Below are 23,272 nucleotides of genomic sequence, written 5' to 3'. Positions count from 1 at the left end.
TCTATTCATTCGTGGAGCTTTACTGGAACTGTATGTGACCTGAGGGAACCAAACACTAACAGGTGATAAGAAAGGGCTTCAGAATAGACATGTGTCAAAGAGGGCGTTTGGTGATTATATATTACAATAATAATAATAATAATAATAATCTTGCCTGTGAAAATAGTTTTATTCTTACCTGAGACGTCCAGAAAGGTCCGGGCTCTTCCAGTTCCAGCGCTGCTGATGGCGATACAGTCATAGAAGCCCTCGTCTTTCAGAGACACCTGAGCTATCTCCAGTGACACATTGGACGACTCGCTGTTTCAGAATTGGTCAACATACAATAACTGTGAGTTTAAACATCAAGATATCATTGGCAATGTGAATGAATCAGGATTTATAGGTTCCCGTTTGAACAACCTGAAGATCTGGTCCACGCCCAGACGCTGCTCCTCACGAATGAAGCGCAGGGTGAAGGGGATCAGACTTTCAACCTGGCAGGTCAGTTCACCCTTCTGTAGGTAGTAACCCGGAGTGTGGGGGGGCATACTTACTTTGGGGGCACCTAGAAAAAGAAATCATGTTCAGGGCCACGGTGTCAACCAACTTAAGACACATGAATCAGAATCAGAATCAGATTTATTGGCCAAGTATGTGGATACACACAAGGAATTTGTTTCCGGCTGATGGTATCTCTCTAGTAATAATACAGTGTACAAGCAATGTATACATTAAACACAAAAACACAAAATTATACAAACTATAAGATTATATACAGGCAATATACAGATATGTAATTTAGCAGCATCTGAAATATTTACAAAACAGTAAAGTGCACAACATGTAGGATGAGTACTACAGTGTAGTCAATTGGCAGCAGATGAATATTGTTACACTTAAGTCTGTATTATTTTATTAAGTCTGTTTATTTATTTAGGAGGGAGATGGCCTGTGGGAAGAAACTGCTCTTGAATCTGGTGGTTTTATTGTGGATGGATCTATAGCGCCTGCCAGAGGGGAGGGGTTGAATGAAGTAATGAAGCTAGCCAACATCCTAGGGCATCCTAGGGAAGGGAGGCAGGGAGATAAAAGCCTTATATGGTCAAAAGTATGTGGACACCCCTTCTAATTACCTACTTCATATGTTTCAGTCACACCTATTGCTAACAGGTTACTTAAATAGTAACATAATAAAATACTGTATGAATAAATATGCTTCCAAGTGCTCGGATGGGGCAGCTGTAAAATAGGATAACCCGCTCAAACTTGCGACGTTCAAGCTCAGCTCTGCTAACAGCTGGGTGAGCACCTACACAGACATAACTGGCCTGTCCGGGAAATGGAGAGTCGAAGGGATTTTAGAGCAATAACTGCTAGTGGGTCAATGGTGCTTGACTCTTCAAACAAATCTCGATATGAACCTGCCGGCTACTGCACACATGACAAAGAGGACGTGTGTCAGTTATGACCGTACTTGGTCAGAAGGTCTGTAAAATATGATCGGGTAATTGCATTCCATAACAATGGCTATGTTTTGCAAATGGAATGTCCAACAAGCTTATGGTCAAGTGTCCACATACGATCGGTTAAAGATTTTAAATATATTAATGTAAATGTCTGACCTGGGACTATGCTGGAGAATAATACACTAGAGACTCTGTGGAAAAGGAAACCATCGCGATCGTATCCGGTGACTCTGAGGAAGAAGGCTTCATCAGGAGGAACAAACTCCGTGATGTTCCAAATGCCGTAAGGTTTGCGTTCGGGATAGTAGCGAATGGGCAGAGTTTTTATCACCCCGCCGGTGATGCTCAGCAGCTCCAGGCGGTCAGCACGTGCAGGACGGAAGAGGCCCGTGGTGTTCAGCAGTATGAACGTAGGGATTCCTGTGGATGAGTGAAATGATTCAGCAAAGATATTGGGATTCAAGGCATCTGTGCTTGTGATTAGAGTGACATTTCCCTCACCTTGGACGGGTCTGCTGGAGGTCATCTTGAAATCTAGAGTGTGTTTTCTTGAAAAGCCAGCTCTGAAGTCGATGGTGCTTAGTCCTGTGATACGCACCGAGTGTCGACCCTCGCTGATTGTCTGTGGAAAGAGTAAAATTAAAATGAATTTATAACTGATATGTTACACAGATCAGATGTTACATAGAATATTTCAGTATTTAGTAAAGAGGTGGGTCTTTTATTTATCAGGAGACTCTTTGTTTAATTGTATAAACTACTTTATAGAACTATTCCAAATGACATAAATACATTGACAAAATACCACAACACTGTAATAGTGGCAGAGAAACATTAAATTCTCATTTGTTTCCATTTTTAAGAAATATATTTATATTCTGTCCATGTACACTGATGAGCAAATACATCAGGACCCCCCCCCCCCCCCCCTTCAAAAAATGTACATGGTAATGCTTATTTCATAGCAACTGTGCAAGTCACAGTCAAGTTTATATTAAATGTTGGATGATACTTGTAGTTCTTGTAGTTCACGTGTTGATTTTGGCTAAGGCCCTACCTAATTCATGGCTACAAAAATCGCGTCACAGGCTGTGAAATAAAGCGTTTCCTGTGTATTATAAAACGGATTGTCCTAAAATCTGATTGGCTGAGCCGCGTTCGAAGCCGTTGTAAAATCCCCGATATACGCACACCTATGACCACCTCACATCATTCCATATTAATACGCCACTGAAAAGAAAAAAGAACAAACTTGGTTGAACACTATTTTAATCTTGTACTATACATGGAAATGTCCAGATTAATATAAACAGTAATCCTAATCATTAAGCGGGTGTTTCGTCCAAGAAATAGTGTAATAGTGTTTGTGGAGGAATGTTTATTGCGAATGTTATGTTCGCCCTCATGTTGCCTAGCAACACTGTTAACGGACTACCTGATTTCGCGGAAGAATGCTTTTTGTAAGTGTTTTTGTAAATAAAAACATTTATAAATTGAACATTGTTGTATTTTATTATATTTTATGTTGACCGCCGTTTAATAAAAGCAATAAGCCACTCGAGACCGTGCGTTACTGCTATGATTTTATCACGGGGAAAGACGTTTTACGTTTTACGTCTCTCGTGGCTTATTTCTTTAATATACAATTTGCTGTGAAATTCAAAATTTAAGGTTTGTGTTTAGCGATTTTAACATTTTTCATTCACATAGAATTCAAGTGCCTCACGTTTATTGCTTAATTTGCACTATGAGACGGTCCTAGCAATCCTACGGCAATTCAGTTAGCAATCGGTTAGTCAAAATTTCCAATATGTCGAAGTCTGAAGCAGCTAAAACCACTACTCAGGTAACTGAGTTTGGAAAATTCCCAACCAATTCTGTGGGTGCAATGCATGGAGTATTTTCATATTTCAGACTGCACTGGATGTTCTAGGTTTACATTCAACCGTTAAGGCAGGCTGTGTATTGTAGCTTACATTTATTCTATCATTCAATTTATGAGTGTAATTTGATGACTGTCATAAAATGTGGCACTTTTCTGTAAAATCTGTGATTTTTAAAAAACGAGATCCGTGAAATTAAGCACATTTTGTTGTGAATTTAGGAGGGTCCTAATTATGGCCATACGACTGGGTTGAAGTATGACTAAAACAGAAAGAGGTGCATTTCAGTTTGACCCATCGATTCAGAATAAACCCATCGATTATGATTCAATTACCCATCCTGATGTGTTCCTTCATCTATCAGTGACTGCATTAGCACTGAGGAGCAGCTTTGTCCCCAAAACTGCCCCACACTGCTAACATCTACAGCAACTGCTCCTAAGGGCCACTCACATACTTTCGAAATTACAACCTTCCTAAACTGTTATCATGGGGCCATAAAAAACAGTGCTCTCTAGCCAAGAAAGACTCATCACTCAGATCAGTGAAGCTGAGAGGTTTGTCTTGGAAGTGTAGAAGAGGAAGCAAAGAGAAACTGAACAGTGATGTAGAGAAAGAACCCGAGTACAGATCGTCGTCCATTGTGATATTTTTATTGGTCGTGTTAACAGCATTAAAAAAAATGTCGGGGTAGGGCTGGGCTGTTGGTGGGTTTTCAGGCTTATACAAACACATCGATTTCAGACATGTGATCTGGCATTTCAGCACTTGCGTACCAGTTTATGGATCTGTTTTGCATTTATAAATTGTCTAATAAGCAGCATGGAAGAAAATCAAGAAAAAACTTACAAAAAGCAGCTTCACATAATTCCAAGTCTAAAACCAAGTAAAATTGAGATAAATCAAAAGAACCAAGACCTTGTAACCCACGGCTGAGTCCTCTGACTCTCTGTCTGATCTCCTGCCTGATTTTCGATTCCCTGTGAGTTCAGTGGTGGTTTGGCAGCTTGTGTTTTTTGCTGCTGCTGATTTGCTCCTTTTCTGGTTCTCTGGCAGGCATTTGGGTTGTAACTCACTGGTGGATTAAGTAGCTGGTACAATTGCAACCCAGCACTCGTTTTTATTTCTTCTCCAATCTAGTTCTTTGCTCTCAGTGTTTCCTGACGATGGTGTGGGGTACAGTGTATCTGCTCCAATAGCTTGGTCTCCTGTCTTTTTTATTCAGATTTTTATTCTGTCTCTTTTTCTTTATATGCCATATAAATAAGGCCCTACCTAATTCACGGCTGTGAAAATCACGTCACAGAACGTGAAATAAGCCATTTCCAGTGTAATATGCAATTTGCTGTTAAATTCAAAATCTGAGGTTTGTGTTTAGCAATTTAACATGTTTCATTTGAGTAGCGTATGAAATATAAGCCGCAATATGCAATATGAGGCGGTCCTAGCAATCATACGGCAATTAAGTTAACGTAACAGACTTTTCTGTGGTGTAGCGTGCTGATAATGTTTGATGTATGTGTTTACATATTGAGACATATTGAGTGCACTTTGGAGATTCCATAATTAATGGAAAAGTGTGCTTCTCTACACACGTGATCATCTCTCTGTAGTCTGTGCTGCGTCTCAAAAGAACAAGTCAGTAAAATATTATTCTCCTGATACCTTGTCTTTGTACAGTTTATTTCTTACTTTATAAACTCAGCAAATGCTAAAGATGCTCGAGTAGCTGTCGAAGTCTAAAGCAGCTAAAAACACGAGTCAGGCAACTGAGTTTGGAAAACTCCCAACCAATTCTGTGGACGCAGTGGGGGGAGTGTCAAAACACGAATGAGAATTTTTGTCTTTAAGACAACATGAGGTCTTAGTTTTAGGTTTACATTCAACCATTAACTGTTGTTAAGCCGCCAGTTAAAGGCTGTGCTGTCTATTGTAGCTTCTATTTATTTTATCATTTAATGTATGAGTGTAATTTAATGACTGCCGTGAAATGTGGCAGTTTTCTTTAAAAAAACGTAAAATTAAGAACATTTTCTTGTGAATTAAGTAGAAAACTATATATAAAGTACATGCTGTAGTAAAACTAGATCAGTGTTAAGCGGTTGCATGGAAAAAGGTGCTCTAAAATTGGAAACACTGATAGTAATAACATTTTGAATACGTAACGTAGCGTCTTGTAAATCTGATCACGCTATTTGCTCATTAGTAGACATCAACAGTGAACAGACAGACCAATTTGCTTTCCCACAAAGGAAACCACACAACACAAACACGTGTATCCAAGGAAGAAGGACAAACAAAGGAGGAATAAAGAATAAACATATGAAGTCATGACGGTACCAAGAGTGCAGACTTAACAGCGGGATTTGAGTGAACATGCAAGACAGTGTGGAGTGACATGCAGGGACAGAGTCTGGAAGTTAAATCTGAGCAGCAAAAAAACAATGACTCTAATAGCAAACTATTGCAAGTGGAAACAAAGCCGCAGTAAAGAAATCCAAAAAAAGCTAGTTACAGATCTTGCATGCAACATTCAGTTTGTGTTCGCCAGGTCTAAACACTGTTCGGATTGGCTCGGCACCAGTGCTGCACATGAGGCTCTAAGCCAAAAGGCCTTAAGCTGTAAAGCCAGGATAACACTGATTACGTCTAAGCAAAGTTCTGCTGAGTGTTTCCTGCCTTTTTTGACACGCTGCTTTGTGTCAGAAATAAATTTAACACCACCACAGCAGTAGAAGGAATGTCAGCTGGAACGTAACAAACTATTGGCACATCATGAATGGCATAGTTACACACTTTTGTAAACTGTTTACATCACTTGTGAAGGAACAATTTTGGCATACCAAAATAATGGTCATTTATAATGACCTGGTTGCTATTTTCATAATCACAAGAGTGATTTGGTTAGATCATTGCAGTTTTCCATATTTACTGTTATGCACACATACACCGATCAGGCATAACATTAAAACCACCTCCTTGTTTCTACACTCACTGTCCATTTTATCAGCTCCACTTACCATATAGAAGCACTTTGTAGTTCTACAATTACTGACTGTAGTCCATCTATTTCTCTACATACCTTTTTAGCCTGCTTTCACCCTGTTCTTCAATGGTCAGGACCCCCACAGGACCACCACAGAGCAGGTATTATTTGGGTGGTGGGTCATTCTCAGCACTGCAGTGACACTGACATGGTGGTGGTGTGTTAGTGTGCGTTGTGCTGGTATGAGTGGATAAGACACAGCAATCCTGATTGAGTTTTTAAACACCTCACTGTCACTGCTGGACGGAGAATAGTCCACCAACCAATAATATATCCAGCCAACAGCGCCCCGTGGGCAGCGTTCTGTGACCACTGATGAAGGTCTAGAAGATGACCAACTCAAACAGCAGCAATAGATGAGCGATTGTCTCTGACTTTACATCTACAAGGTGGACCAACTAGGTAGGAGTGTCTAATAGAGTGGACAGTGAGTGGACACGTGTATATGTATATACGTATGTATATTCAATGTCAGACGGAGAAGGAGGATGACAAAACAGCCTATCTATTGCAAGTTGTACTTAGTACTGTGTCTTAAAATAAGGAGGGTTATATAATGAAGGGCTTCTAATGTAATGAAGAAAACATGCCAAATCAGGTTTGTGGACCCTAATGGTCCATTGTGATGAGTCCTAAATACAAGAGCAGCCAAATGAAAAATAGAATAGTTCTCTTAAAGTGAAAATCTACATAATGGTTTTATTAATATATAACTGAACTGAGTTTTTTCAAAAGCTACTATACTTTCATTGAATTTGACAGTGAAAGAGCTAACCACATGCTGATTTTTATTCCCTCAAACCCCTGCTCACAATCACATGACATGCTTGTATTTCCCCAATTAAAACCCTGGATATTATCTGTATATCCTTGATGGTTATGTTAAATGGCATTTTCCAAAAATGTGTACGTTCATTCTCCCTGAATGTTCTGATTTACATGACAGTGTAGTGATTATGAGCTTGAGCTTACATGTGGCTTCCCTTCTGTAGCACCACTTTTTCTGAGCTTGTTAATATAACATTTTCATGAAGAAAACAAAAATGCAATAAAGAAGCAGCTCACCTTTATGGACCACGTTCCTGGCTCTGGATCTTTCAGGTTGAGAATTTTGGCTGAATTTGGGATGTGAAGAAGTTCAGTCAGGCCATCTTGACTCCCGATTAGTTTCCCTAAAAAGAAACATATCATTATTCAGGCTCAAATTAAACTAAATTGAAGCAAACTTTAGTGGGTGTACTTCCACAGCATTTAATGCCAGTGTTATCATATCAGGGGGACGATTACAAGTCCTGACACACAACTGTATAACAAACAAGCGTAGATATACTAGGTTTTATTATATCTGTAGAAATGATAGGACTAGGTCAGGTAGTGCTGTCTTCTCATAGCAAGAACGGCCTAAATTTGATACCAGGGTCCTTTCTGTGTGGAGCCAATTAAAGCTACTAGAAATTGACCCAGGTGTGAGTATGTGAGTTAATGAGTGTGTTTGTCTGCCCTGTGATGGACTGGCGACCTGTTAATCATTACTGGCATACTGTTTAATAATTGAACACCTGTCTGAGAAGAGCCAATACTACCACACACCCCTCCGACACGTGTGCAGTAGCCGACGGCATCTTCTCACCTGTGCAAGGCGAGTTCATATGTGGATTAGCTGTGTGTACGGAGAGTCACACCCTGTCCATATTATCCCTGTCTCTGTGCAAGCTCCATTAATCAGCCAGCAGAGGTCGTAATTGCACTAGTTATGAGGAATCCCCCCCCCCCCTGTCCAACCTGAGCGCCCTCCAGCATACTACTTTTCAAAAGCTGACTGAACCTAAATCTTGCTCTGTATGTAGTGTTTAAATTGCCCATTAAAGGGAATTAAACTTCTTGGTTTGCAAAAGTGTTTTAATAGCACAAAAAAAAAAAGATATTCCTACCTTTAGGGTTGTGAATCTCAATGTTTGGGGCAGGACCACTCAAAGCGACTGTGACCTCCTTTAAGCTTGGGTCAAAGGGGATCTGCCAGGTGTTGCTGACTGGATTGTAGTGGTCAGTGGACAGCAGGTGGACTTTAGAGGACTGTACAGCTTCCTCCACCCATTTCAGCACCTGTCCAAAGAAAGAATTAAACATACACATGTAAACAAACACTCAACGGATAGTTGGAAGAGGAATTGTAGGATAAAAGGTTAGTAGTGAGATAGAATGACGTATCATTGGTAGCAGAACAGATGGATAAAGGAAAACAAGAGACGACGAATGTATTTGTCGATATAATTCCACTAATTATTTCATTAAGTTTTTTGATCCACACTGGAACAGATTTAAACAGCAGGATGCACATCTGGTGTGAAACGTGTGAACTCTGGGCCCTGAGTCCTGACAAGCAGTTAAGAGTTTTACCAGACCACGTTACAAGAGCTGCACACAAACAAACTATTTAAACATCCCCGCTACAGGACAGTGAAAGAATCTGAAGACATACCGATTAAAGATAAATGATCTAAAACAGCTGGATGCTGGAACACTGGCATTTCTGGTAGTGGTTTTGGTACATGCAAATCTTAAATGCAGATTTATGCACCAAAAATGATATTTTTTTAAAACAATTTACAATAAAGGATAATCAAGTAATATTATACATTAATTTGTTTAATTTTCATGTTATTACCACTGCTTTATTCAGGTCAGGGTGGCAATGGGTATGGTTTCCCCAGAATCTCTGGGCGCAATGTAGTAACACACCCCTGGCAAGACACCAATCTGTCGTGGACTATGTCTATCTATGTAGACGCCCGACTAGCCAATAGAGCTGCTGGGGATTCAAACACTGGACTCAGAGGTAGTGGGCTAGCGTAATTTTTTGCCAAGATTAATATCAGTTAACTGTAAGGCAAGATCATGTACCAAACACAAATTATGTTATTCATTTAAGTTTAACAGTTATATGCAGTGTATCACAAAAGTGAGTACACCCCTCACATTTCTGCAAATATTTTATTATATCTTTTCATGGGACAACACTATAGCAATAAAACTTGGATATAACTTAGAGTAGTCAGTGTACAACTTGTATAGCAGTGTAGATGTACTGTCTTCTGAAAATAACTCAACACACAGCCATTAATGTCTAAATGGCTGGCAACATAAGTGAGTACACCCCACAGTGAACATGTCCAAATTGTGCCCAAAGTGTCAATATTTTGTGTGACCACCATTATTATCCAGCACTGCCTTAACCCTCCTGGGCATGGAATTCACCAGAGCTGCACAGGTTGCTACTGGAATCCTCTTCCACTCCTCCATGATGACACCACGGAGCTGGTGGATGTTAGACACCTTGAACTCCTCCACCTTCCACTTGAGGATGCCCCACAGGTGCTCAATTGGGTTTAGTCCATCACCTTTACCTTCAGCTTGCTCAGCAAGGCAGTTGTCATCTTGGAGGTTGTGTTTGGGGTCGTTATCCTGTTGGAAAACTGCCATGAGGCCCAGTTTTCGAAGGGAGGGGATCATGCTCTGTTTCAGAATGTCACAGTACATGTTGGAATTCATGTTTCCCTCAATGAACCGCAGCTCCCCAGTGCCAGCAACACTCATGCAGCCCAAGACCATGATGCTACCACCACCATGCTTGACTGTAGGCAAGATACAGTTGTCTTGGTACTTCTCACCAGGGCGCCGCCACACATGCTGGACACCATCTGAGCCAAACAAGTTTATCTTGGTCTCGTCAGACCACAGGGCATTCCAGTAATCCATGTTCTTGGACTGCTTGTCTTCAGCAAACTGTTTGCGGGCTTTCTTGTGCGTCAGCTTCCTTCTGGGATGACGACCATGCAGACCGAGTTGATGCAGTGTGCGGTGTATGGTCTGAGCACTGACAGGCTGACCTCCCACGTCTTCAACCTCTGCAGCAATGCTGGCAGCACTCATGTGTCTATTTTTTAAAGCCAACCTCTGGATATGACGCCGAACACGTGGACTCAACTTCTTTGGTCGACCCTGGCGAAGCCTGTTCCGAGTGGAACCTGTCCTGGAAAACCGCTGTATGACCTTGGCCACCAATCTTCTTATAGCCCAGGCCATCTTTGTGGAGAGCAACAATTCTATTTCTCACATCCTCAGAGAGTTCTTTGCCATGAGGTGCCATGTTGAATATCCAGTGGCCAGTATGAGAGAATTGTACCCAAAACACCAAATTTAACAGCCCTGCTCCCCATTTACACCTGGGACCTTGACACATGACACCAGGGAGGGACAACGACACATTTGGGCACAATTTGGACATGTTCACTGTGGGGTGTACTCACTTATGTTGCCAGCTATTTAGACATTAATGGCTGTGTGTTGAGTTATTATCAGAAGACAGTAAATCTACACTGCTATACAAGCTGTACACTGACTACTCTAAGTTATATCCAAGTTTCATGTCTATAGTGTTGTCCCATGAAAAGATATAATGAAATATTTGCAGAAATGTGAGGGGTGTACTCACTTTTGTGATACACTGTATGATTATACTGTATACTTGAAACATACATTTCATCAAAGGTTTAAGTTTTATCTGTATGTATTAGCACTATTATGCAAACCAACTACCACTGGGCTCCAGGGATCAAATCCCCACTGGTATAAATGCAGACAAGACTGGCTATGTCTGAAGGGGGGAGACGAGGCCCTGCAATGGATTGGCATTTTGTCTGGGGTGTCTTGATGCATTGTGCCCTGTGGTTCTGTAAAAACAGGAACCATCCCCCCCCCCGACCAGGATAAAGCTAAGGTAAAACATAACTATGAATGAAATTAATTACAATATTAATAGGCACTTGGGTGGTGCAGTGGTCTTTTTTATGCTAGTCCACCACTATCAGCCGGTTAGGCAAATACACAGACATGATAGGCAATGTCTGAACGGTGGAGGAAGTCTTGCGATTGACTGGCGGCTTGTCCAGGGTATTCCTGTTTGCACCCAGTGTTTACCAGAGGAACCAGACCCGCCATGACCCCAACCAGAATAAAGATCGATAATAATAATAATATTTGACTGCATGACATTCATGTTTAGGAGCACTCTGTGGAGAAAATATGATATAATGATTAGAAAAGTCATAAAAAGGTAATCCTTCTGTGACTTTTTTCTCCTGACAATTCAAACCTTGGATTGCTCTTATCATGATCTAAGCAGGCAAAGGCATGTGGGGCATAACAATGCCTATCACTCATAATTCACAGAAAACTGGGCCTGGACTGAAGGTCATGTTCTTCTTGTACTCACAGAATGTTCATATTGATGTTACCTGTGGGACTGCTGAGCAGACACATGTTGGAAACATTAGAATGGCAGCAGTGACAGAAGTATTTTTTGTTTTGCTTTGCATGCCAATAATCAAATCTAGCTTTTTCAGTTCTGCCAGCGCTGCATGTACACCTACAGTGGGCCCAGCAGTGTCAGCTTGGTGATGGGAGGGCTTGAACCAGCAACCTTCTGATTACTGGTCCAGGGACCGTTGAGCTGCCACTGCGCCCTTAACATTTGCACAAATACACTCCGAATTTAATTAATAAATTACAAAAAAATCAGCTGTTACCTCGTTGACCTGTTTCTTGTCTAGATGGAAAACCTGTCCAGAGCTGGTGGAGGCAATTTCTTCATATACCTTATAACCCACATGCGATCTGTCATCACAGTCTCCAGTCAGCACAAACACCACCTGCACGCATACACAAACACATGTACACACATACACGTGTGAAATAATCTCCCCAAGTACATATACTGCTCTTTCATTTAGGTCATGAAAGTCACAGTGAGGCTACCTGGGACTGTTTCTGCTGAATTAGCTGCAGGACCTCATGCGCCAGTTTGTAGTCTTTCGATCGGGCATCCGTGAAGACGTAAATGAAAGACCCAGGTAAAGAAATCTCCAGAGCGATCTTGATGGCGCCAATGCTCATCTCTGGGCAATCTCCACCTCCCTGTTGACATAAAATATCAACACATGTCTCATTTAGTTGTACACAGCGCTTCATTATTTCTTTAGAAGACAGTGAATCCGGAGGTCCACAGCACTGTGTGGTTTAGTGTTTTCTGGTTTTCATTACACCTCCCTGCATGGTGAAATTCTTGAACTTTTAACATCTATTATGTCTGGACAAAAAAGGTCAATGTTTTTTTTTTTTTACCGTTTAGACTGCAGAAAATCTATCCAGATTTAAGGTCCAATCTGATCGGAGCTGGACAGATTTCCTGCAGTCTGAATATGATTATCTAGTGCTGCCAGGAAAAGCCGTCGTCAGTGAAACTGACGGGTTTATTCTAGATAAACCATTTTATTATAGTCAATAGATGTGTCCACATGTACACAATAATAAAATGAATGCAAAAATCATGAAAATAATCTGATTTGGGGTTTATATGCACAAGCAACAATCTGATTATTACAATCCACTGAGTTTACATGAGTCAGTCAGTAATCTGATTTCTCTTTGTGAAACCCTGTAGTGAAGTCGTTTACCTTCCAGTCGTGGAATTACTTCTTTTTTAATCAAATCAGTTTTACTGACCAAGCAGTGCTTTGTCCTGTTTAGGATTACGGCAATTCGGTCCCACCAAAAAACACTAGGAGCAAGGTAGGAATACCCTGGACAGGGCGCCAATCTATAGCCGGGCTTCAGCAACCTCACCCCCCACAGACATAACAAATCATGTCTGTGTAACTACCTGTCTGGTCGATAGCGCAGCTGAGATTTAAACTTGGATCCCAGCGGTGGTGGGCAAGCTTAACATGCCGCTGCGCATATACCAGCTTTGCATATCCCAGCTTGTTTAGAAGCTGGGGTCAGATAGCAGGGTCAGCCATTGTACGGTGCCCCTGGAGCAGAGAGGGTCAACAGTGGCTGCATGGCAGAGCTGGGAAGTGAAAGGCCAAAGCCCAACCCACTAGATACCCCTTGTCCCATTTAAGGCAGAAATACCTTAATAACTATAAAACTTTAAACTTTAAAATTTGTTCAAATGACAGTATCATCATATATGACTAGATTTATTATTCATTTCTGCAAGATAAGACACCCTAGCACATTACTGCTGGGATTCAGGCATCGATTCTCAGTGGTGCTACCGGCTGGTCGAGTGTCTACACCACGCAGCTGTAATGTGCATGTGTGAACAGAGTCTGGGTTCTGATCTGCTCTTCTTCACTGATCCAATATACTTTATTACATTGACTCGTCTGCTGAAGAAGTTTGCATGTGTTCAAAACACTTCAGAACAAATAAACAGATATGACAGGATTACTGGAAAGATATGGACAGCCAAAAACAGCACAACACATGAAAGTATGTGGTCCAAAAATGACATGTGATGGAAAATTTAAATTTTTAGATTTATATCTGAAATCTGTTTTGGTTATTCAGATTCTTTCTCCATGTTACGAGTTTCGCTAAGCCCCAACTGTTAATCAGATAATCAGATCATTAATCACAGTTATTTGTATGAAAATAAATCAACAGTTAACATTTCTAAATCGTTACAGGATTACTCCCAGACCTTACCAATTCCCAAAAGTAACTTCAGAAGCCAGACCTTTGTTCCAGATAAACTTTCTGATAAAGCAAACTAGTTTCACATAGTGTGCACAATCAGAACCAGAAACGCTTTCCAACATGCCAAGGATGCTGTCTCAGGGGCGAAACACAACACCACCCCTGCAAACACAGCATTCATCCTGACTTGTGGGGAGCAGCTTGTAGAAGCTGAGCTATTTGTTTTAAAGATAAATACTGTACCAGAGATTTTTGGACAGGACAGAAATCTAGAACTAGTCGTATCTGCAGGCTGTATCCGGTCACTTCTATTTAAGTTATGCTCTTTATACAACATTTAAATTGCTGCATCCTAATGATTTAAAAGAAGAGCACTGCTGAATCTGTGCAGTTCATATTCGGTAAAGTAAAAGCTCAGAAAAGTTCAACTTGATGTGAATCAAGGTCAGATTCCTTCAAGAAAGTGTATAAAACCAGGTTGCTATTTATTTCAATAGGGAGAGACCTGAGGACAGAAACCGAGAGCCAAATGAATGTTATGATTTAATTTTAAACCTACAGTGTGTAATAGGGCTCTGTCATGTATGCTTGCATTTATGCTTGTTAATATCGTAGGGACACCCAAGGTGGGCCTAATTACAGATGGCTTCCCACTTCCTACTGTCCAAATTCTTGAAAAAGAAAAAACTTAGCATAACTGTAAAAGTTTACTAGTAACAGTGCAACAATCAACCAAATAATTTTTTTTAATAACTGTGGTCTGGTTTCACTGGAAAACTGGCGCAGAAATAAAAAAAAAATAAATAAAAAAATAAAAAAATAATAAACAGGGCGCCAATCCATCATAGGGCTTCGGCCACATCCCCCCTCAGACACAGCCAATCATATCTGTGTAGGCAGCCGGCCAGCTGATAGCAGTAGTGAGATTTCAACCCAGTGGGCTAACATAATAGACCGTTTTGCCACCCGAGCGCAATCAATCCAATCATTACATTTATTATTTTTGCAGATGGCTGACTCTCTGGGATGGATTAGCGCTCTGTCCAAGGTGTTTTTGTCTTGCGTGAAATTAGGCCTCTGACAACCCTGACCAGGAGAAAGCAGTTGATAAAAATGAAATGAAATGGAAAAAGCACACAATGCTTCAGTTTTGGTGGTAAGTAGCCTGGTATATGCTGCTATAAAATGTACAACTAAGGCCGCTCAGGTGGCGCAGCGGTAGAGTACGCTAGCTCACCAGAGTTGGGGTTTCGAATTCATCGTATCGAATCTCAGCTCTGCCTTTCCGACTGGGTTGGGCGGCTGTATGAACAACGACTGGCTGTTGTTCAGGGTTAGAGGGTAAGAAAGTCGGATCATAGGTCCTCATGACTGGTGCGAGTGCGGCCCCTGCTGGCTGACTGATGGCGCCTACACAAGGCTGAGGAATAATGCTGATGGGGGTGTGGCCCTCTGTACACAGTGCCCGTCAAGTGTATGAAATCTGTACTGACTGTGCGTAACGGAGGGGGCGCAAGTCAGTTGAGAGGCGTCCTCAGTCGGCGGTGAGGGGTCGAATCAGTATAGAGGGTAACTGGACACGACTAGACCAGGGGGATAAAAATTGGGGGATAAAAATGTACAACTAAAACCTGGACCTGACAGAGAAAACTCCATTCAGCTTGGGTGACTGTTTTTGTGGGAACACTTCAGTAGGCATGATTTTTATTCAGTGGAATGGATAGGACAGGATCAATTCCCAGTATTAATAACACAAATATTATAAAGTGTGAATGAAGTCACCTGTACATAGAGCTCCTGCAACTCAGTCTGGAATTTTTTGGGATCGGTTGTTATGGTGACTGGGCCGATCTCTGCAGAACACAAAAAAAACCAACATTTGTTAGTGGTATGAATGTGAAAAGCACAACAATTACATCCTGTGGCTCATGATTAAAGTCGTATTAAATGTTTTTTGGTGTGTGTGTGTGTTTGTGAGTACATTTGGATTGCATGTGGAATAAAGCTTGCAGATTGAACTGGTGTGACAGCAAACATCCTCTGAAGTGCCCGACTCTCATTCATCACCGTAGAAAAACGACTAAACTGCTGTTTCGATGGAATGTTGCATTTCAATACACACTGCAAAGTGATTCATCAAACATGTAAACTATGTAGCTGTACGCACACGAGCTTGACGTTGATGAATACCAATTGTTCTAACACACTATTCCTGTTCTCTCAAAGTGTTTCACAGAAAGCGCAGTCACTGAAATAAAACCATTACACGCCGTGTGCCGTTTCATGACAGACCTCTTTGAGATTAATTAAGTTGACTTGACTGACAGGTGAAGACAGCCGACAAGTGCTCAGCATGTGTGCGAATTCAGTCAAGGTTGTTTAAAAAGCATCCGAAGCAAGTGAATCAGGTGGTTTTGGCTGCAGGAACGGATGGTGGAAACCAAGCCTGATTAGGACGGGACCAGATACACTTTGAATTGTTTAAGCCAACCTATGTTTCCTGAAGGGGAAGTTGCTGTGTCTCAAATCACACAGGTGCAGTATGAACGATTTAGTCATACACAGTGTTGTCTGTTTATTAGGATTTTAACGTCATGTTTTACACTTTCGTTACATTCATGACAGGAACGGTAGTCACTCATTACACAAGATTCATCAGTTCACGAGGTTATATCGAACACAGTCATGGACAATTTAGTGTCTCCAATTCACCTCACTTGCATGTCTTTGGACTGTGGGAGGAAACCGGAGCACCCGGAGGAAACGGACACGGGGAGAACATGCAACTCTACACAGAAAGGCCCTGGACCGCCCCACCTTGGGATCGAACGCAGGACCTTCTTGCTGTGAGGCGACAGTGCTACCCACTTAGCCACCGTGCCACCCAGTCATACACAGGGTAAGACAGAAAGGTCAGAAAAGCACTTGTAAGCAATGTTCATGAGTAAAAAGTAGCAAATAATAAGTCAGACAGGTGTAAACTTACATTGTTATCCATTGAGAACAATGCCATAAAACGAGATATTACCCACCTCATATAGGGTGTCCTCTTTTTTGGGCCTAAAAATGCAGTCAGGATGCTTGGGAAGCAGAATGCATGACCTGCAAAGCTGTGTTACATAAAGGTGCAAGTTCAGCAAAACACAAAACGGCAGCTAAAGGAAAGAGTTCGTCAGGTAAAAACCGGGTAACACAAAAGATGCCGTTACTGCTGCAGAGGGAGTTTTTGCATTTTTGCATTTCACACCAGACTGCTTGTCTGGCTTGTTAAAAAGTCTTTCCCTGATTCTGAAACAGCATAAGCATTTCCAAATGCACATACTCAGATAAAGGTTATTGTCAACCCTGTGATAGCGCCACATTCTAGCAAAATATCTCCACCGATGAGCTATTTGAAAGTAAGACGATTATCTGACCATTTATGCATTAGTTAGTTGTCTTGTTAAAAAGTAGCCGTTTATTTAATAAAGTTCAATGACATAGTTGCATGGTTATTGATGCAACCCAAACCCCCAAACCAAACCTTCCACCTGGTACAGGTGTCCGTCTGTCCCATGGTCTGTCCCATCCTACCAAGTGTCCTCTTTTTTGAAAACCAAAATATTGTCACCCTACCTTATATAAACATTCAGACTGCACTGTGGCATTGGAAGAAATCTCTGTACAGGATGTAAAAGTAAATAGCGCTCAGGTGGTGCCGCTGTAAAATACTCTATCCCACTACTGATGAGATCTGGGGTTCGAATCTCAGTGCTGTTATCAGCCAGCCAGGCGTCTAGACAGACAGGATTGGCTATGTCTGGGAGAAATGGGGTGGCTGAACAGCCTAGCCATTGGGAGGCGAACTTGTCAGTGTGCTCTCAGTGGTCCCAAGCCAGGATAAAAATAAGGGGTTGAGTTAAAAAGGGTATTTAGCGACTTACAGTACTGTGATAGTATATTGTCTATGCAATTGAGACTTGCTCAAGGGCCCAACAGTGGCAACCTGGCAGTGATGGGGCTTGAACCAGTGACCTTTTGATTTCTAGTCCAGTACCTTAATTGCTTGGCTACAACAGCCCTGCATGTTCAAATACAGTGCAAAATATCTCTAAAAATTCCTTTATATAAAACACTGACTAAATCTCACCTCCTCCACCCAACACCAAAGCACCAAACTCTACCACAACTACTGCTATGCTATCTTCCTGCCAGTTGGTTTTGGCTCTGTGGGAAACTGGAGTCTGAAAGCTTGGACTGGAAAACCACAGACAGAGATGACTGAACATGCACCACACAATGCCTTTCATTATTAAAGCCAAATCTTCATAATCAAACATGTTCAGGGCAGAACAGTGGCGGCTGCTGGTCTTTCAAAGAGGGGAAGCTCATTGTCGGCTTACATCATAAAATTTGTCAATTTAATTATACATAAATTCCTTTTCAAGAAAATGGCCTGAAATGGGATGCAGTTTGTCTTTCGACTTCACTCGCAAAATCCGCGATGGGACTGAAGCTCCCAGTGATGGTGTAGATCACAAAATAGCTGTCAATCAAAACGGGATTCAGCCTTTCGACTGATCCTCCAATCATCTTGCAGAGGCTCAGCGTCCGGGGGCGGGACAAAATCGTGGCATTTATCCAATGACCGGCGAGTTTCGAAGCAATGAAAAAAACCTTTCCATGCAGCCCCATTGAAGTGAATAGACGCTCAGCTTCTTCGGGCAAATGCATTGATGCTGCGGGAATGTATGAGAAGTTAACAAAATCAAGTCAGTCGATTTGTGATAAGTAGCTGATTGTGAACGATCTCGACTTCTAACACATTTGTAGTCAATGAAATGTTAACACAACTGTACATATTTGACCATTTAATTTTTGACATTTAAGGGGAAGCTGAGCTTCCATTGCAGTCTTAGAGAAATCGCCACTGGTGCAGAATGTGCTCATAGTGATAGTGGCTGGTCCAACAGGAGCTCTGGTGCCTATAGTCATGATAAGAGCCCACAGACCCAGACCTCCATCATCAGCTCTTTTATAGCGATATCAAGACAGCAGACTAACGACATCCTTTCGGTCAACCAAGATTCTGATTCTGTACAAACATGAGTCAGTTTAGGTGACATCCGAAATGAAAAATAGCCGATGAGATAGAATGTTGCATGTTCTAAATTTGAACTTAGAAATCAGTGTTCTGTAGGATTGCTCAGGAAAAGCGATGAGAAAAACATGCTGTTAAAAATCTTTAAGGAATTCCAGCGACACATCTGCCAAGTGCATCAGCGTTGTGGAAAAAGCATTTTTACTTTCACTGTTGGATGATTCGTCCATTAATCAAGCTATGCGTTGCACGTTTTCATTTCATTTTGATCATATTTTATCAATGCAGAAACACACCTTGGACAGGAGGTCGATCAATCACGTGGCTGTCCAAATTCATGTCTGTATGTATATATCCGACCGGTCTCAATCCCAGCGATAGTGGGCTAGCACAATTTGTGTTTCTGATCATCACAACAGCATTCCTTGAAACATGTCAGTCATGTGTTCAGCTGACCTTTGTGAAGTTTACAGCGTCCTGCAAGATCGCTCAACAAAAACAAGGAGAAAAAAGCTGCAGGAATTCCGGTAATAAATCTGCAGACTGCATCACTGTTATAGAAACTGTATCCAACTTCATCCACTGATTTTATTCCTCCTAATATTTTATTTACTTTAGTTTATGATTAGTAACACAGAAGTCAGTCTGGCTGATTTTCTGTTGCCAATAAGGTCATGTGCACAAGCAGAATAAAAAGTATTTTAATCGGTTACAGTACTTTTTATTTCATATTTACTTTTATTTCAACAAATACAAAGCTTTACAAAGTATTTTTATACTGTCCAGTGATAAGACAAGTTTTGATCTCATTAAATACATAACCTTGCAAACTGTCAACAAATAATAAAATAATAAAATAGTACAAATCTGTCTTAAAAAATTATGGATGCATAGTAAGGTTGAAGGGTGGTCATAATGTTTTGGCTCATTTGGGAGGTGGTCATAATGTTTTGGCCCGTTAGAGGTGGTCAGAATGTTTTGGCCCCTAATGAGCCAAAACATTATGACCACCTTAATGAGCCAAAACATTATGACCACCTTAATGAGCCAAAACATTATGACCACCCTAATGAGCCAAAACATTATGACCACCTTAAACGAGCCAAAACATTATAACCACCTTAATGAGCCAAAACATTATAACCACCTTAATGAGCCAAAACATTATGACCACCCTAACGGGCCAAAACATTATAACCACCTTAATGAGCCAAAACATTATGACCACCTTAATGAGCCAAAACATTATGACCACCCTAATGAGCCAAAACATTATGACCACCTTAAACGAGCCAAAACATTATGACCACCTTAAACGAGACAAAACATTATGACCACCCTAATGGGCCAAAACATTATAACCACCTTAATGAGCCAAAACATTATGACCACCCTAATGAGCCAAAACATTATGACCACCTTAACGAGCCAAAACATTATGACCACCTTAATGAGCCAAAACATTATGACCACCCTAACGGGCCAAAACATTATGACCACCCTAACGGGCCAAAAACATTATGACCACCTTAATGAGCCAAAACATTATGACCACCCTAACGGGCCAAAACATTATGACCACCCTAATGAGCCAAAACATTATGACCACCCTAATGAGCCAAAACATTATGACCACCCTAACGGGCCAAAACATTATGACCACCATAATGAGCCAAAACATTATGACCACCCTAACGGGCCAAAAACATTATGACCACCTTAATGAGCCAAAACATTATGACCACCCTAACGGGCCAAAACATTATGACCACCCCTAATGAGCCAAAACATTATGACCACCCTAACGGGCCAAAAACATTTATGACCACCCCTAATGAGCCAAAACATTATGACCACCCTAACGGGCCAAAACATTATGACCACCTAACGGGCCAAAACATTATGACCACCCTAATGAGCCAAAAACATTATGACCACCCTAACGGGCCAAAACATTATGACCTCCCTAACGGGCCAAAACATTATGACCACCTAACGGGAATTTAGTATGGCCCTAACTATAGGATACAGTGCAATGGAAAAGGGGAATTAATAAGGAAAAAAGTGAAGGCTCCAGAGTTTTAAGACACTGTGGATCTATCGTTGTTTAGTGCTTAACAATGATAGATCAAACCATTTTCATGAATGATTTTACGAGTATATAAGGAGCCGTGCTGACGTTAATGACCACTGACTTGCCACGAGAAGCCGGTATGAGTCACATTAGCGATGTTCTCATCTCCTGTTCGTATCAGCTGTTCTCCCCTGCAACAGGAAAGACTGTATAACTCAGGTATGTTCTGTCTGTGGCGTGTACTTTAGCGTGAGGTCATGGTTGGCTGGATGACCTCAAGCTCTGTTCTGAGGACATGTTTTTTTTCTGAAGCCAAAAGCCAGCAGTTGCATTTTTTTCATCTTGCTTTGTTCTTAGTTCTGACAAGCTGTGAAACTTTTAGAGCTTCATTCTTTCCCGGGCCATTCACAGCAGGGACATGAAGTGAATGTCACTGCAGCTGCTTGGGTTTATAAACTATGTACAAGTGCACTAATCAAGGATCTAAGGATCTTTTTTCGCTTTGCATTACTCAATACTGTGTACTGGCTATAGTATACCTGGGTATTGTATGGTCCCCGGGCCACATCCGGCCCCTTGGCTGTCCCCAACAAACTCACATGAGGTCAGGAGTAATTACAAATCAGACTTAAATATGTGTGTATCATACATGCAGTACAATTGGTGAACAGAACTGTGAGTGCGATTGATAGAGACTGTAAACTTTTTATTTACTTAAGTCAGATGTAAAGTTGTTTAACATCCCACCTCTGGGCTGTATGGTACACTTTTATTTACTGGTTTAAAGCATGGCAGCATTAACCAAAGATCTTTCATACACCACTTTATTTTTGTATACGTTTCATTTAAAAGGTGACACTCCAGGTAGTGTGATTCCAGGCATCTGGGTTCGTCTCTTCCACTGCCGCTCAGGTGGCGCAGCGGTAAAATACGCTAGCACACCAGAGCTGGGACTTCGAATACATCGTATCGAATCTCAGCTCTGCCATCTGACTGGGCTGGGTGGCTATATGAACAACGTTTGGCTGTTGTTCATCCAAGGAGGGAGCCGGATAGGGACCTCATAACTGATGCAATTACGACCTCTGCTGGCTGATTGATGGCGTCTGCACAGAGTAGAGTAATAATGCTGATCAAGGTGTGGCTCTCCGGTGTGGCTCTCCGCAACTCGCCTCTTGCAGGTGAAAAGATGCAGTCGGCTACTGCTCACGTGTCGGAGGGGACTTGTGTCAGTTCACTCTCCTCAATCGGGGCGGGGGTCAGCACCAATAGAGAGGAAGCATAATGCAATTGGGTAATTGTGCTAAAATCGGGAGAAAATAACTTCGTCTCTACCTCAAATGAATCTGATTTCTCAGTTCCCAAGCAGATGACACTAAACTATACCCCACCTGGTCTAGTTGGCAACTTGGCTAAAAGGGCAACTAGCTAAAAAGGTCAGGAAGATGACGTGTCTAGAAAAGACACATGAGCATGAAAATTGTAAAGGCTTAGAGATAAATAAGTGCAAAGCCATTTAAAACACATGCGCCTCTCATACAGGCTCTGCACATTATTTCTATTGACTTCTATTGCTGTTGCATGTCAGATTCATCCAGCATTTTTAAAATCCCAGGGTTTAAATCCGTTGAGAGACAAATTTTCTGCACAGAAACACAGACATGTGCTTTCAATAGCTTTGACAAGATCCATGAGCGTGCTGAAAAGCTCCCATGTAAACTTGCCATAAAAAGAATCTGAACTTTCTAGCAGCCCTGAAGTTTATGTCCAAGCTATGAACCTGGGAAAGAAGTGAGGTTTTCCTGAGGCAGGTGGTCGATCACTTATCCTATCCCGAGCGTCCCTGAAGTGTAGGTGTTAAGCATGGTGCGTTATGGCTACAGGATGACTTGAAAGGCCAGCGCTTTGCTTACGGATGGAAGAACCGATGTCTGCATTGATGTTTCACAGCATGCATGAGGTTTATGTTCTCACTCTGATGGTGGAATTATTCAAAGGTCGCTGTGGGATCATTTACATAGTTTGATTTTTTGTAGCGGTATATCTAGTTCTCCAGATTGACCCTTTCTAAACCCTAACATTTTGGCAGTTGCAATAAGTGCAGAGTTAGAACATTTGTCTGATCAAAGCATTGGTTAAAACAAAGAAATCTGTTTGGTTCTGGCAAATGAAAATGGTTTTCAGGATAAACATATCATG

The 23,272-nt window shown here is 41.4% G+C and overlaps 1 protein-coding gene across 1 annotated transcript in view; it reads right to left on the bottom strand.

Moving 5' to 3' along the window:
• hmcn1 (hemicentin 1) overlaps positions 1 to 23,272 on the bottom strand; it is a 121,261-nt gene that overhangs the window by 69,378 nt on the left and 28,611 nt on the right. The window contains exons 2-10 of the mRNA XM_063001890.1: positions 15,702 to 15,772; positions 12,192 to 12,350; positions 11,963 to 12,085; positions 8,309 to 8,480; positions 7,443 to 7,549; positions 1,950 to 2,070; positions 1,605 to 1,868; positions 403 to 547; positions 179 to 300 (exon numbers count right to left, since the gene is read on the bottom strand). Of these exons, the coding sequence (XP_062857960.1) occupies positions 179 to 300; positions 403 to 547; positions 1,605 to 1,868; positions 1,950 to 2,070; positions 7,443 to 7,549; positions 8,309 to 8,480; positions 11,963 to 12,085; positions 12,192 to 12,350; positions 15,702 to 15,772 (1,284 nt within the window). The remainder of the gene's footprint in view (positions 1 to 178; positions 301 to 402; positions 548 to 1,604; positions 1,869 to 1,949; positions 2,071 to 7,442; positions 7,550 to 8,308; positions 8,481 to 11,962; positions 12,086 to 12,191; positions 12,351 to 15,701; positions 15,773 to 23,272) is intronic.

The sequence above is a fragment of the Trichomycterus rosablanca genome, chromosome 9 (genome assembly GCF_030014385.1).
Source record: "Trichomycterus rosablanca isolate fTriRos1 chromosome 9, fTriRos1.hap1, whole genome shotgun sequence".
Lineage (NCBI taxonomy): Eukaryota > Metazoa > Chordata > Actinopteri > Siluriformes > Trichomycteridae > Trichomycterus > Trichomycterus rosablanca.
Note: the sequence above shows the minus strand (reverse complement) of the source record. Positions and strands in the feature narration are given on the sequence as shown.